Genomic DNA, 17032 nt, shown 5'->3' on the forward strand with positions numbered 1-17032 from the left:
TCTTTGGGCAGGCAGCTGGGACCGTATTCTGCTAAGCACTTTACCTGTGCAATCTCATCAAAATTCACAGCCTCTCTAGGATGAAAATTCTATTATTTTCCTGAATTTACAGATAAGAAATGTTAACTCCAGAGAGGTTAAGTAACTTGCCCAAGATCATACTGCTAGGAGGGACACACTCCATCCCGGGCTTAAATAATAATTCTATTGTGTTAAACCTTAACTATCGTACATCCTCTCAGAAAACAAAATCACAAGTTGCTGGAAAACACCAATACTCAGGGCCTACCACAGGTCTAAAATAACAGAAGTCGTTCAACATGTATTTAACTGTTATCAGGTGACATGCAAAAATAAAACTAACTTGAGCCTACTTGAGAGGTGAGGGCAACAGATGACAGGTTTAAGTGGGAGGAATAGGGCTGCTAAAGGTGAAACCTGTATTTCTACCAGCAACCTGTCTGCCCAGCTCAATGTCCATCAAACAGTAAAAGAGAAAGTTACAGTGCACCAGCAACTTGGCCCTTTCCAGGAAGGTCCTACGGAAGGGTAAAGAAGCCCTCATAACACCTCCAAAGGAACTAATCCCCTTTAATTGGGTTCCTTAATTGGAAAAACTTAAAAAAAAAAAAAAAAAAGGAAAAGCACTTCGAAGGAGGCAAGTTCAGGGCTTCATTATCTGACCACCTCTTCTATTGGCCAGTCCTTAATTACAGGCACATACTTGTTTCTTTCCCATTAACAGAGAAGCAGTTATAAGAGATGGTGGGGACCTGGGAGATAAGCTAGTCTCTTTACTGTCAAAAAGGTGATGCTTGGGGCAAAGTGCTGGGATCAGGGTTAGACCACCACTGTGTGGGATGAAAAGGACATCATCTCTCCAGGCTTGGTACCTGCCAATGCAGATTCTGGGTGCATCGTTTAAAGCTGGAAGCATGGTATTACTATGGTCTGATGCCCACACCCTTTCCAACCCCACCAGTTTTTACCAGCACGAGAACCATGTCTGCATCATTTGGTTTACAAATCCAGCCTTTGAAAAAAAGGAAACCAACCTAACTGAAATGCAGCTTTGGTCTTCTCGCCAAGGTTCTGTTTTCCCCTGATTTCATCTCCCTGTTTCATCCGCATTTCTTTTCCACTCGATGACAAGCTCATTTGAGAAACAAGGATGAGTTGAGGCTCAGGGAGCCTCAGATCATGCTTTGATCTGCACCTTCCTTACCCTGCAATCAGTCTATGTCAGAGACCGAGAGCAAGACATAGCTTGGTATGTGCTCACATCTTAGGACTCCGCAGAAATCTGCATTGCTCAGAGGGTCAGTTACCCAACTGGACATGGACAGTGTGTGTGCTTGGGAGGAAGTTGAGACTACATATGGATCCAGCTCTAAATGGCTGAAACAGTCCCAATCATGAAAATCAGCATGCATTGGGGCGCCCGGGTGGCTCATTCCGTTAAGCATCTGACTCTTGGTTTCAGCTCAGGTCATGATCTCACACTTTGTGAGACCAAACCCTGTGGTGGACTCTGCACTGACAGCACAGAGCCTGCTTGGGATTTTCTCTCCCTCTCTCTCTGCTCCTCCCTCACTTGTGTGTATGTTCTGTCTCTCTGAGAAAGAGAGAAAGAGAGAAAGAAAGAAAGAAAGAAAGAAAGAAAGAAAGAAAGAGAAAAAGAGAGAGAGAGAGAGGAGGGAGGGAGGGAGGGAGGGAGGGAGGGAGGAAGGAAGGAAGGAAGGAGAAGAAAGAAAGAAAGAAAGAAACAGAAAGAAAAAGAGAGAGAGGAGGGAGGGAGGGAGGGAGGGAGGGAGGAAGGAAGGAAGGAAGGAAGGAAGGAGAAAGAAGAAACAAGAAAAAGAAAGAAAATCAGCATGGATTTACATGCACATAATGGTCCCTGTGGATCCATTACTCTGAAACTCTAAATAGTCAATTATAAAAAGAAGAATTAGAGGATCACCACCAGCCAAAAGGTCACCCTGGTTGAATGGACAAAAGGCACCTCTTCCTCTGGGCAGCCACAGTCCCACACCAAAGCACACAGCTTGTCCAGGAGAGTGACATCTGAATTTCTGTCCCTATTCATCCCCTTGATCAGAAAGATGCCCTCGTGCAGTAAAATAGCACAGCTTTGCAGGGCAGCCCTGCTAAGAGGAAAAGGAGAAAAAAGAAATTTCTTAACATGATTCTATTTTTTAATCTCAGGTCACAACCCATTGGTGGGTTATGAAATTATTTTAGAGGGTTGCTATTTTTGACAGCATAGAAAACTCAAGAATAGGAAGTGCATCACACTTAGATTTTTATAAGTCTATATAAACACGCACAGGGGTGCCTGTGTGGCTCAGTCGGTTAAGCACCTGACTTCAGTTCAGGTCACGATCTCGTGGTTCAGAGTTTGAGCCCCGTGTCGGGCTCTGTGCTGACAGCTCAGAGTCTGCAGCCTGCTTTGGATTCTGCATCTCCGTCTCTCTCTGTCCTCCCCACTTGTGCTCTGCCTCTCTCTGTCTCAAAAATAAATAAACATTAAAAAAATGTTAATAAAAAATAAACATGCACACATGTATGTGTGCATGCATGCATTGCCTAACATAGTGGGTCAGAATGTAAAATATATTTCTTGGTGGGAGTCATGGTAAAAATATTTGGAAGTCACTGACTCAAGAGAGTCTAATACGAAATGTGAATCTGATTTGGAGGTTTGCTTTGTCTTTAATCCCAACTGTCCAGTGAAAAGCACTAGGAGGACGACCAGGCATTTAGGAGTCAGACCCAAGTTCAAATGCAGTTTAATACCACTAAATCGGGACCTCAGGCAATCACTTATGTTTTCTGACCCTCTGGTTCTTGACGTGCAGGTAGAGATGATCTCAATTTCAGAGTGTTGATGTAGTAAGGACCTGGTATTAAGCACATGCCCACTTTTCAGACCTCTCTCTTCTCTCGACTGTGGAGAGACTAGCATTCTAGGGATGCACACGTAGCTGCCAAGGTGGGTTTTCCCTGCCAGAAGCCACAAATGCTGAGCAGGTCGAGAATCCTGCAGTAAACTTCAAACAACTTTCTCCCATGCAAGTTATTCTCCTGTCTGGAAGAGCTACCTCTCACAACATGCTCAAGCAAAAATTACTGCTTGGCCGAGCCAGTAAATCATTTGTGTGAAAATGCTGCAGCTAAGCCCATTTAGAAACACACTTTGGTGATACGGGTATGGTTAGAATCTGGTCTTCTGTTTTAGGTAAATGTACTAGGTTATTACTTTGACACAGTTAGAGTACTCCACATAGTATATACTAGAGCTTTGAAGGACAGAAATGACAAGCTGGAAGCAATCTTTTAGGTCATCTAGGTCAAGTCTCCCATTTTCCAGATGAAAAAATGGAGGTCTTAGGCGGTACAGGATCCCCCAAGGTCACAAGGTCAGGGGCACATTCCAATCCTGGGAACCTCATCTCCCAACTCCTGAGCCCCAAGACCACCTTCTTCAAAATAATTCATTTTTTTTTAAACAAAAAACACAAAAACCTCCTGGCTTTAGTTAGGTGTGGAATTGTAGAGAGGGAGGAAATCTAATGTTAGTGATTCTCAACATATACTTGTAAGACCTTTGAGACATCACAGAAAACTAAAAATGACATGAAGGACACCAGCAAACTGGCAACTTACTAAAAAAAATTAATTCTTGGGGCTCCTGGGTGGCTCCATCCGTTAAGCGTCTGACTCTTGATTTGGGCTCAGGTCGTGATCTCATGGTTTGTGAGACAGAGTCCCTGCACTGGGCTGGCTCTGTGCTAACAGCATGGAGTCGGCCTCGGATTCTCTCTCCCTCTCTCTCTACTTCTCTCCTGCTCACATGTGCATGTGTGCACGCTCTCTCTCAAAATAAGTATTTAAAAAAAAATTCTAGGGGCACCTGGGTGGCTCAGTCAGTTGAGCGTCTGACTTTCAGCTCAGGTCATGATCTCGCAGTTTGTGACTTCAAGCCCTGCGTCAGGTTCAGAGCCTGGATCCTGCTTCTGTTCCTATGTCTCCCTCTCTCTCTGCTCCTCTCCCACTCACGCTCTCTATTCCTCTCTCAAAAATAAATAAACATTAAAAAATTATTCTTTAAAAAAAATTCTAAAGGTATTTTTAAAAATTAAAAAAAAATTATCAGTCTTTTCAAGACTCAACCTCCCAATTAATCAAAAAAACACAAATTAAAAACAACACAATATTGTTTCACTGTGAAAACACTAAAAATTATAATACCAAAACATTACCAAGTATGTTGCAATGTAGACAAAACTTTAAAAAGCTCGTAAACTTTGGGGTCTGACTTCAGCTCAGGTCATAACCTCACGGTCGTGGGTTTGAATCCTGCATTGGGCTCTGTGCTGACAGCTTAGAGCCTAGAACCTGCTTCAAATTCTGTGTCACCCGCTCCTTCTGCCCTCCCTTGTTTATGCTCTGTCTCTCTCAAAAAATAAATAAACATTAAAAAAACAAAAAGCTCATAAACTTTGATCCAGAATTTCTGCTTCTATGAAATCAGAAATTTGTAATACTATTTGTTGTAGCATTTTTTATAGTAGTGATATATTTGCAATAATTTAGATACGAAAACAACTTTCCATTTTACAATAATACTAAACAATTACATTTAACGACATGAGGAAATGCACATAAAAAGTGAAGTTAAAAAAAACCCGTTATATACTCAATGTAAGCTTAAAGTTATGTATATCGAATATCATTCCAATTTATTTTAGTACTTAAATATATGTGAATATGCATGTGTGTATATGTGTGCATGTGAGAAAAGTCTGGAAGAACACACACAAATGTGCAGAGTTATTTTTGGATGGTGCAATGGAGAGTTTACAGGCTATTTTAAATTTCTTATATTTTGATGTGTTTTTATAATCCTGTACAATAAATATATTACTTTCTGTATTTGGTAAAAAATATTATTAAAAACAGGGAGGGGGACAGACAAAACATAAAAGACTCTTAAATATGGAGAACAAACAGAGGGTTTCTGGAGGGGTTGTGGGAGGGTGGATGGGCTAAACAGGTAAGAGGCATTAAGGAATCTACTCCTGAAATCACTGTTGCACTATATGTTAACTAACTTGGATGTAAATTTAAAAAAATTAAATTAAATTTTAAAAAGAACATAAAAAATATATTATTTAAAAGGCAAATTTACTGTGGCCCCATACAACTTTCTGTTAAAATTGCCTCCTAGATTTGACTCAAAATTTGCCAATGGTAGGATTTTTGTTGACGAAAATTATAGTGATATATTTGCAATAATTTAGATATGAAAACATACTACTATAATGGTTAGGCTGCATGAAACACTCTGAGAGTACTCAATTAAAATTCTGTATCCATATCTCTTGTTACATGCATTATCTTTTGACAAACCCACAGTCTGAAACATATTTTTCTGACAATACACTGGACTTAATATTCAGAGAAACCGTTCTCAGTATATCATACCCCAAAAGATTGCATATTATATATTTTAATATATTTTTAAATTACCTACTTTTGCTAGTGAGGAATCAGGGATTTCTTAGAACCAAGAACATCAAGTAAGCACAAATCCAGAGGAGTCTGTATTGCTTTGCTCTTAAAGTACCTGCCATTCCCCAGTGGCTAAAGACTAGATTTTTAGAAGCTACAAACAAAGGCCTAGTAAGGAGGAAGTAATTCAGAGACCTCACCTCCCAATAAACTAGGAATGCTGAAGGGGTTACATTCCTAGTGGCTGAATAAAAGGAAAGGAAGAAAAAAAAAAAACCCTGCCTAGCAAGGGGAAAGAGTAGGATGTGCCTATTTTGGTCTTGGTTTTGAGTGATATTGAAAAAAGAGAAAGACAGAAGAGTCTCCCTTAAGAATTTCTACCACTGGCTCACTCACATGGGTTTGGAGTCTGAATTCACACTACCTGGGTAGGAAAAAGTCAAACACTTAGGTTAGAATGGTTCCAAGTTGGTCATGCTATCAGGCACTTGTTCCTCTCTAGAGGAACAGACTTAAAACCTAGGTCTCAATGACTTCCCAAGGGGAAAGCCCCAAGGAATAGGAGTTCACAGTTGTTGTTGTTTTTTTTAACATGTATATTTATTTTTGAGAGACAGAGTACAAGTGGGGGAGGGGCAGAGAGAGAGGGAGAGAGAGAATCCCAAGCAGGCTCTACACTGACAGCAGTGAGCCCGATATGGGGCTCAAACTCACAAACTGGGAGATAATCACCTGCACTAAAGTTAGATGCTCAACCAACTGAGCCACCCAGGCACCCCTCAAAGATTTTTTTTAAAAATCACTAAATATGTAAGAAAGCAACTCCACATGGTCAAGAATCAATAACACAGCAAAATCAAACCTACAAGGATATGGTCACTAGGAATATCAATTATGAAATATAAATGTATTTAACATTTCTAAAGAATAAAAGAAGTCATTAAATGATTAAGTACTAGAAATAATGAAAGTCAACCTGACAGATATGAAAGAGCCACAGAAAACTTCTAGAAGTAAAAAATATAATAATTGATATTAGAAACTCAATGGACGAGGGGTACTTGGGTGGCTTATTTGGTTAAATGTCTGACTCTTGATTTCTGCTCAGGTCATGATCTCACAGTCATTAGATTGAGCCCTGCATCAGGCTCTGTGCTAGTCATGGGACCTGCTTAGGATTCTCTCTCCCACTCTCTCTGCCCCTCATCAGCTTACATGTGTGCATGCACATGCATGCACTCTGCCTCTCTCTCTGTCTCAAAAAAAAAAACCCTTAATGGATGAGCTTTACAGCAGATTAGACAAAACTGAAGAGAAAACTAGAAACTAGGAGGCTGATGTAAAGAAATGAGCTGAATGAGGAACAGAGATAGAAAAGAGGAGTAGTTATAAGACATAGAAAACAGGTTGAGATGGTATATCTATTTAATCAGAATTCTAGAAGATTGTAGGAAGAATGAAGGAGGTAAAGTCAAAATTGGTGGAATGCACTAGTTCCCAAATTCAGGAAGTCTAGTGAATAACAAATAGGGGATAAATAAGTGAGAAAACAAGACCTGACATAGGATAAGGAAAAGGCTGAACATCCAAAACAAAGAGAAAACCTTAAACATGGTCAAAAAGACAGATTTCTTAGAAAGAAACAACATTTACACTGACAGCTTTTTGTTTCTTTTTCAACAGCAAAAATGGCAGTCAGATTGGCACCCAGGTGGCTTGGTTGGTTAAGTGTTTGACTCTTGGTATGAGCTCCAGTCATAGTCTCACCGTTCATGAGATTGAGCCCGAGTCAGGCTCTGTGCTGACAACTCAGAGCCTGCTTGGAATTCTCTCTCTTCCCCTGGTCCCTACTCTTTCTCTCTGTCTCTCTCTCTCTCAAAATAAAGAAGTAAACATTTTTTTAAAAAATGGAAGTCAGAGACAGTAGAATATTATTTTCAAAGTAAGATGAGAAAATAATCTCCCACCCACACTATCTTTCAGGATTAAAAGTGAAATAAATCTGTAAGCAAATTTAAAAAAAGAGCATTTACTATTTAAGTAGATTCTTGCTAAAGGAACTTACAAAGAATGTAAGTCAGTAGAGGAAAAAACTCATAGCAAAAAGGTCTGAACTGAGAAGAAGAATGAGGAGGGAAGGGGCACCTGGGTGGCTCAGTCAGTTGAGCGTCCACCTTCAGCTCAGGTCATGATCTCGCAGTTTGTGGGTTTGAGCCCTGCATCCGGTTCTGTGATGACAGCTCGGAGCCTGGAGACTGCTTTGTTTTCTGTGCCCCCCCCCCTGTTCCTCTCCCACTTGCACTGTGTCTCTCTCTCTCTCTCTCAAAAATAAATAAAGATTAAAAAAAAAGAATAAGGAGGGAAAAAGCTGGTAAAAACATGGATAAACCTAAAAACATTGATGGTATAATGACAATGTCTAATTTGTAGGGGTTAAAAAGTGGTTATACCTCAATAAAGCTGTTATAAAACATAAAGATAGATCTTATTAAATCATGGACTGTGAATCATATACACATTAAAATTCATAGGCAACACTAAAAAAATAGAAATGGAGTATATAAATTCCAAACAATTAAAGGGAAAAAATTTAGGAAAAAAATTCAATGCCCCTTCTCCAAAAAAGGTGAGAAAAAATTATAAAAAGAAACAGATCAGAATAAATACAAAGTATAAAGTAACATAATAGAGAAGAATCCAAATGGTACAGTAATCACAATCTATGTAAATAAACTAAATTTTCCAGTTACAAGATAATGATTGTCAAACTAATTAAATAAAATATAGCTATATTCAGTTTACTAGAGACTTATTTAAAACAAAAGAAGGTTGGAAATGAAAGAATGGAAAAACAAAAACAGTCAAATCCCCACTAAAGATGTACAGGCCTCCTCAACAACAAAAGAACAGCTTAACATAACAATCCCATTCCTTGTTAATGTTCAAATACAAATTATCTGGTTTTACCAAAAAGAGAGAGACAGGCAGAAAAGGAAAGAAAAGGGGAGGAGAGGTGGTGGGAGGTGGGAGGAGAAAGGGACAAAGGAGGAAGGGAGGAAGGAAAGGAAGTGGTGGTAAATCCTTGCTCTCAACACAAACTTTAGGTCTTCTCTTGCTGAAGAAATCACAGCAGCAAGGATGAAAAGCCAAAGGCAATCTGAACTCTATGCACTAAAATCTGCTGAGCTTTCTGGGTGTGTTGAAATGCCTGTTCACTCTCTGAATCACATGCAGTCACTGAAGGGTTTGCTTTTTATATAAGTAGAAGGAAACAAAACAAGGAAAAGAGCACCATGCTGTATCCCCAGATAAACATACTACATCCACAGACATCTAAGCCAGTTAAGAATTTTAATGCCTAAATTTTCTTTCTTGTGAGAAGAACAGAGAGTCTCCAAGTCTACTGTATTATTTATTATAAGGATGATCTTACCTTTCCTTCCTTAAAGTTTGCACATTAATTTTACTAACTTATTTACGAGGTGTGGAGGGGAAACAAAGGTTGAATATATAACATCTTCTGTACTGTAAGTAAGCTTGGACCTACACATTTGTATTGATAAAACTATTCATGGTTTAGCACCTTAAAAGAAATACTTCACCTTGTGAGGAAGATTTATAATATGGTTTCAATTCCCTTTTTCTCATGAACATTAATAACAATTGGAACTGTAAAAACTCTATTTACAAACCACTTTTCAGGATCAAAGCACCTAAATTACTAAATAGCCTACTCTTCAACTATCCAGCTTTAAGCATCTTTATTTAGACCATTCCCTTCATTAGAACTGGGCTGAGTTGCTGTCAGATTATAATGCCAAGTCTAAGAAGAAGCTAAGTACCATGGACAGCTGCTTTCTAGGCCAATGACAGCCTAGCACCAGAACAGATCAAGGGACCTCAGCAGCCAGGCCAGGAGCACAGCAAAATGCTCTGGATGCCCTGAGACTCCACTGCTTTATATCTTGCAGGAATCAAAGTCATTCCTGACCAGCTATGGAGTGTTTTTTAGAAGAGAGTCCTAATCATTTATAAATAAGAGTACCTTTAAAACAAAAATCTCTGCTAAGCATAGATAACCCCATAACGGCCTACTTATTTCAAGCAAAATCCCACAACAAAATTTCAGGACAATAAACAAATTTGGAGATTTTCTTGGAGTTTATGATAATACCTGACCTGCATTGTTCACCATATGTAAGCTACGGCTTACAAATATCACACTATGACAAATATTATACGCCCCTAAGGGAGACAATGACCTGTGTGAATGCCAGTCTTCAAAAAATGTCAAATTCTTAAATTTAAAATAATTTATGGGGCTCAGTAGGTTAAGCATCTGACTCTTGATTTCGGCTCAGGTCATGATCTCATGGTTCCTGGGTTCAAGTCCCACATAGGGCTCTGCACTGGGATTCTGCTTGGGATTCTCTTTCTCCCTCTCTCTCTCTGCCCCCCCTCCCCAAATAAATAAATAAACATTAAAAAGTACCTTATTTTGATTCACTTTTAAGAACAGAAAGCAAAAGGAAAGGAACTAACATTTAATGAACAACCCACATCTGCCAAGGACTCTGTTAGCTGCTTAGCATTCGTTTCTTCATTTAATAATTTTCCCAATTTCATGAAGCAGGCACTGTTATTTTCATGTCCAATTTAGGAAACTGAGGCTAAGAGAGTTAATGGAACTTCTCTAAGATCACAGGCCTGATTATACACTGGGGTCAAAACCTTTTTTTTTTCCTCTGAGTCAATGCCCCAGGTCTATTTACCCTGTCATAATACTACACAACTTTTTAAAAAAGGATAACATTATCCCTAAAAGAAATAATAGTAATAACAAATTAAAAAAACCACACACAGGGTGTAAAAATTAAATGAGATGAGAAACTATTACTGTCACTATGAAAAAACATGCCAGTTCACATTTTTCCACGCTTCACAGTTGCCTCCATGGCACACATTATCAATAATGGAACCAAATTAGGATTTGAACAACATTCCAATGGTAGGATATAAATCAAAACTTCAACTTGTCTATGAAACAAGTAGTTTCCAAAACAGTTTAACACAAAGAGCCCAGCAGAGTTCATTTTTTAGCAAGAAGCACTGATGATTTGTACAAGAATATCTAAAATATGTTTCCTCTAGTTCCTCAAACTCCCCTGCTCGATAATTGTACAAATAAGACCATGAACACATGCTCACTATTTTGCTTCCTAAATTCTTTTGCATCACATTCCTTTCTATGAAGACCTCATTGGAATTGCGTTTGGTTCAGCGTCTTTTTTCTGAGTGTTCTGATGTTATCAGAAGCACTGACTTCTGTAGGATAGTTGGGATATGCAATCAGAAAACAACTCTGCAAAAAGAAAACTAGATAACCACACTCAAGGACTCATCCTTCTTTGGGACACGTTATGTTCAATGCTTGGGCAGCAAAGCCTCCATAAGATTCTGAAATCAGGCACAGGACACAGACCAACTGCTGAAAAAAAAATTCCAACAATACTTCCAAAGTGAAATTGGCAAAGTGAAATTTCCAGAAGGAAATCACACATCAATACACACTGTTCCACCTAAACATGTGTTCTAGCATTTTTGAGGAACACCAAACAAGACATAGCTATGTTTAAAGAAAAATCCTACTCCCATGATAATTTATAGTTCAATTTAGTTACTGAATGCCAAAAGAAGAAATAGTGATTAAAAGGAATAAATTAAAGCTATATAGTGCAAAAAGGGGAAATAATACAATGAACACATTTTGGGGGGAAATCAGAAACAGGAGAAATAGACATGAACATAATCTGCTTTCTTTTAAAAAATGCACAAGATTAAGAATAGCACACAATTACGGATTTGAATAACAACTGTTAAGGAATGTCAGCCTAAGTTGTTGAATTTTAAATATCATAAAGATGACAAGACAGTCACCTACTATAGTAGGTAAAGATACTGCCAGAGCTACTTTAATGAGTGGTTTACAATAGATTAAATACTGCCTGTAAGCTGTATTTAAAAAGTTATTCCCAAATGCAGAGAACCAGCTCCTCCTCCAATCAGAATACAAAATCCCCCTGCGATCTTAAATACACTACTGGATTGCTCTGCAAGTGCAAGTTCCTTTTTCATAAATGTTGTCAATATAACCTTCAGCAGAATCTGTGATTAAGTTAATGAAGTTCCACTGTTGTGTAACAAAACACAAATCTACCGAGCCTTCAAAAAGACTTTTTACCCTTGATGTGCCCAGGATATTTATAAGACACCAAATCATTTCCTTGCCTCTAACAAATATGCCTTTCCCTTGGCAATTGTTCAGTACTCTAACTGGAATAAACACATAGATTATTAATGCAAACTGCTCAAATGAGCAGTCCGGCTTGAGAGATCATCCTTTGGCTACAAAATTAGAGCAGGGAGAGGGGTCCAATGATGCCCTCAAGGATATGTACTCAGTTCTCACATCTGAATGCTTACTTGCCATGTCTACTGCTAAATGTTTTTTTTTTCTTTTACTACAGTTGCTAACAACCATACACTGAGTGAAATGTCAGAAAAATACAGTAGAAAACATTTTTCTTTTACATGTAATACACAGGAACATGAATAGTGGTTTTTTTTTGTTTGTTTTTGTTTTTTACTGCACTTTGCTTAAATGTCTGGCTGCTACAGAACATGATGGATGGTCATCCAACCTGAACATAAAGGAATTATATCAAATGAATATTTTTTTCATTTTGGACAAAATATCTCACCCTCCAGTCAACATCTGTTTTTTGCATACACGAGAATTTCCCCAGATGCTAGTATGAAAAATCTGCATATGTATTTTGGTTTTCTGTTTAAAATCACATTCAGAGACAACATTCCAATGTTAGTTTTGATATAAATCAAAACTTCATTACTATACTTAACATAAAAATTGTATTGATGTTGCTTACCCATTATTTTAAAAAATTAGTTCACATTTTTGTAGATCAATTTATTCTCAGCCCTATACCAGTTTGCTCACCACCCGCATGGAAGGATGGCCACTCTTATCATTAAAACTCCCTCAAACTCCACTGTAAAATTATTTTGGGTCATGTTTATCATACCATGTAAAATGGGCCATCAAGCTATGGAGACAGCAGGGCTTGGCAATGACTCCGTTTCATGGATCCTGACCAGCTTCTGGTCAAGTGATCTGAAGATTATTGTGTGGATCAAGAAAAATAGCTATGACCACGCTAATAACCAGTCCTTCTGGGCCCTGCTGTTGCCCTAAAGGCACAGCACTGGTTACACAGACTTTCTTCCTTAAATGTCTTCAAAGAGATGGTTCTTGATCATTTTCATGTGCCTACTTGAAAAAAAAAAATACCTGCAATTTTCTAGGCTACATACACATACTTTCCCATGAAAATTAAATTACTCACAAAAATCATTGTGCCTACTTTCAGAGGTAAATAACTGCTGAGTCCACACTGGGACACTTACATAACCTATATTTATAAATGTTTTACTCTGAAGCAAGTAGCTTGAGAATTTAGAAGGTATCTACAAAAATATCCCGAAAATACGTTTTCCCCCTGCCATCAGTCTGGCTACCACAGAACTGCAGAAAGCACTCTGCTATCGTCTATAGCCTAAAACATCATCACATTAAAAAAGTGGTAGATCTCCAAAACAATGGTTCAGAATATTAAATAAACAACCACCACCACCAACCTTTGCTTGGGCCTCTGGTGCTGTCACTTTGACGACTTTATTGCGATTTATCATTTGCTTCACCCATCTTTCTACTTGGACGTTGAATTTCATGAAAACCACATAGCCAAAATAAGCTGTTAAGAGAAGCAAGCTTTCCCACCACATGATCACATTATCCAGGAAAAATATGATCAGCATGATCAAGTCAACGATGTAGAAGGACACATCCCGAAAGAGCGGCCACCATGTCAGGTTTAAGATTTCTCTAGAAAACAGAGCACACATGCCAATAACGAAAAGGATATTGAACACTGCTGAGCCCACGATTGTGCCTATGCCAACATTGCTGTGAGCAATAAACACCCCTATGAGAGATGTAAAAAGTTCTGGGGCTGAGCCCCCAGCAGCCATAAAGGTGGCTCCAGCCACATCATCAGAGATGCCCAATTTCTCAGTGATGACAGTTAAAGAAGGAACAAAGAACTCATCACAGACGATGGCTAAAGCTATGAACATGTAGATCATTCCAATGACATGGAGAATGATGGCGCCTTTCCTTCGCTCCTCGAGGGAAAAGATGTCTCTTGGGTAGTCTCCTTGGGCATGATCTGTTGTATTCTCGGATTTGCCTTCCTGAGAAAGAGGTGGCTGTGGAGTATAATCCAGAATCTTGTCATTCAAATCTAAGAGAGTTCTTTGATGGTAACCGTGTGCTACCTTAGGGCCACTTGCGCCAACGGCCTCTTCCGTATTCTTTGTCTCTGTCTCAGAAAAGGCACTGATTGAAAATGAGACAGTGCTAATGGCTACTAGGCCCAGGAAAAGGCCTACGATTCGAATTAACTTCAGTTTTTTCCTGACACTATAATGTCTCCTGTAGCCAGACAGTGACTTATCCAAACACCATTTCTCAAGGAAAGTGATGGCAGTGCTTTGGTGCAGATCCATCCTGGGTCTTCTGGGGATGTGGTGGTCTTCAAAGTGGAGACTTAACCAGATGGCTCTCTCATACTTTTCTTCACTTTATAGTCAACGGTGCGTGTGGGGCACGTTCACAATCAGAGAATCTTACGCTTCGCAGGAAATATTTTCGACATTTATGCTTAAATAAAAATTAAAACAAGGATAAGTAAATCACAAAATCATAGGTCTCTTCTACAAAAAGAGCTCTGCAAGTACGATGAAGTTCTATCCTGTGTTTGACCTTGGGTAATTTACTTAACTTCTCTGTGCCTCAGTTTCCCTATCTCAGAAATAAGAACAATTATGGCACCTCCCACCAAGGATTGCTTTGAGGGGGAGGCACATAGAATAAGACGTGGCACACAGTGAGCACTTACGATCATGTATTTATAAACTCAAACATTTTAGTAAATCCAGTGTTAACCTATGTGGATGTGCGTTAAATATAAAAAATTTATAGATGGAAATCTATCAGTTTATCCCACCTTTAATCATGTAACAACCTCTCCGTGATATAACACTTCTTTTAGAACTAAGTACTCGACAACCAATAATTATTCATTATGTTTTCTTTTAGTCCAATTATATAATTCCAGTTAAAGGCACACTTTTCTGATTTAATCTATCATTTGAAAGCACTGAGTGTCGGAGGAGATAGTCCCTCTTTTCCTGTACACATAAGGATTTCAGCATCTTATTTTTCATGAAAAGCCTCTCCTAGGTCTGATGCAGAAAAATGACCCTTTAAAAATTTAAGTTTACAGAAGAATGTTCTGGTGACACAAACTGTCTTCCCTAAACGTCTTTATTATATTATTTTCAGCTAAAGCTTATTTTTAAAAACAACCTTTAGTCATGTAAAAGAGACAACATAGTAAAACAAACAACTCCTAATAAGTAGGTTATTTTTAGAGACTGAATGTGTATTTCATAAACAATATGCAAGTTGCAGCAATGCCTCTGTCCACAAAATCTGCCAAAAATAGCCCCAACACTGAGTCTTCTAGTAGGTTAGATATCCAAGCAGTTTTCATTATCCCACAGAGATGGGTAAAATATCTAGACATGACAGAGGATATTCTGAAGGTTCCCATTTAAATTTTTCTTTAACAACACTGTTGTTGCTGCTTTCTATATCAACGATTTCATTTTACAGGCTCGCTGAGATCATCTCAGGTGTAAAATAAGCTAATTAAACACACGCCAGTTAAACACTGAGATTAGCTGGAGCTCAGGTTTGCAGAGCAGAGCAAGAACACAAGTCAAACCAGGCTAAGATGCTGCTACCCATCACAGAGATTCTCGGCTGGCTGCAGATGTCGACGCTTAGCACCAAAGATTAAGCGACTCACAGCGCTCCGGGGATTGTCACAATGCCTGGCCAGGGCCACCAACAGGGCAGGGACAGACTCGACTCTCAGGGTGCAGGATCAGCTCCAGCGACCCGGCTCCACCTGCAAGCCAGCCGCTTCGCCCCAAGGAAGCTGCCTCCGCCGGGGAAGTGCACCCCCAGCCGCGCCCCAACTTTGCCTTTTGTGGTCCCAAACTTTCCCTGGTGGGCTAACAGGAAAATAAAACTAAAGGACAGGCACCCCGCTAGCGAGCGGGGATAGAGCTTGGGAAGGCGCTTGGCCCGCATCTCCCCGAATCGTTAGTGGGTGGGTTGGGGAAGGGGAGCGTCCCTCTGCAAGTCTACCCCGACGGCAGGCCCTGCCCCGCCGCGCCACCCACCTCCGAGGCGGAAGCGAGGGCAGTCGGCGTCGGGAAAGCAGGGGCTCGGAAACTGCGCCCCGGAGCGGAGAGAGTTAGCTAACTCCTTGCGGGGCCTGGGGCACCCACGTCCACCGCGGAGCCACCTGTGAGCCTGCGGTGCTGCAGCGGGATGCGCGCAACCGGATCCGGGGACAACGACCACTGCGGCCACCGAACCTGGACACTGGCGGGGACTCGGTCGCCCGCACTTACCGGGAACCGCCAGGAGAACGCGAACGCGGCGGGGGGGCCCGAGCGCGACCCTCCGCTCCGGTCCGCTGCCTTCTCTGGCCCTCCGCCTCCCTGGTCCGAGGCCCGGTCTCCGGCTCCGGCTCGCGCTCGCCTCCGCTCTCGCCGGCCAGGGCTGGGCTCGGGAGGAGACTGAGCCTCAGCGAGCGCCGCGCGCCGCCTCTGGTGCTGCCCGGCCCCCGCCGGCCCCTCCCTCTCGTCTCTGCGCGGGGAGCGTGGCCGCAGCGCGCTCAGCTCCCGCGCCCTCCGCCCCACGCCTCCCGCGCGCAGAGGCTACGCCGGCAGCCGTCTCTTAGGAGATTTCTCCGCAGTGGGGACGGGGGTCAGGATTTGCAGGCGAGCAAGGACAGAGAGGAGAAATCGTACAGGTCGGTGACGCGCCTGATTCCCAAAGCCTGAAAGTGCTGCCAACTTTGGGGTTATCTATGCCGGGCACCTCCTCTCCCAATTATCTGCAAAAAGTGACAGCAGTCACATATTTCTTTAGGAGGCCATGTAGTGTATAATGGTGGAAAAGGCGGGTAGTGAAAAGGCATAAAGGCCTGCAGGGCTGTGTGTTCAGGCCCAGGGTTCCTGAAGTCTAAGGTTTGGAAGGTTGAGACCCTGAAGGGTCTTGGGTCTTACAGACTGACTTTTCATTTAATGGGTGATGAAATAGAGACCCACGACACAGTGTCATTTTGAGTCACGGGGTTGAAATGCTGGCATCTGGACTCCCTGCCCAGTGCTCTTTCCTGCCCTGTTTGGAAAGCAAGATTACCCGGACCACAAGTAATTGAGCCCGCCTTTTTGGGGATTAGAGGCAAGAATCTGGGCTACAGAGTGGAAGAAGGTGAGACGAACAGGTTACTGA

General features: G+C 40.9%; 1 protein-coding gene across 3 annotated transcripts in view; it reads right to left on the reverse strand.

Moving 5' to 3' along the window:
- The window catches only part of SLC24A2 (solute carrier family 24 member 2), a 242052-nt gene extending 225250 nt beyond the window's left edge, over positions 1-16802 (reverse strand). The window contains exons 1-2 of one of the 3 annotated variants that reach the window (XM_049635150.1): positions 16144-16802; positions 13234-14317 (exon numbers count right to left, since the gene is read on the reverse strand). In XM_049635150.1, the coding sequence (XP_049491107.1) occupies positions 13234-14163 (930 nt within the window). In that variant the 5' untranslated portion in view covers positions 14164-14317; positions 16144-16802. Of the gene's footprint in view, positions 1-13233; positions 14318-15909; positions 16120-16143 lie in introns of those variants that run through there. The other 2 variants (XM_049635159.1, XM_049635166.1) reach the window with 2 other exon arrangements.
- Between the last annotated feature and the right edge of the window lie 230 nt (positions 16803-17032).

This window comes from Panthera uncia, chromosome D4 (genome assembly GCF_023721935.1).
Source record: "Panthera uncia isolate 11264 chromosome D4, Puncia_PCG_1.0, whole genome shotgun sequence".
In the NCBI taxonomy this organism is placed as follows: Eukaryota; Metazoa; Chordata; class Mammalia; order Carnivora; family Felidae; genus Panthera; species Panthera uncia.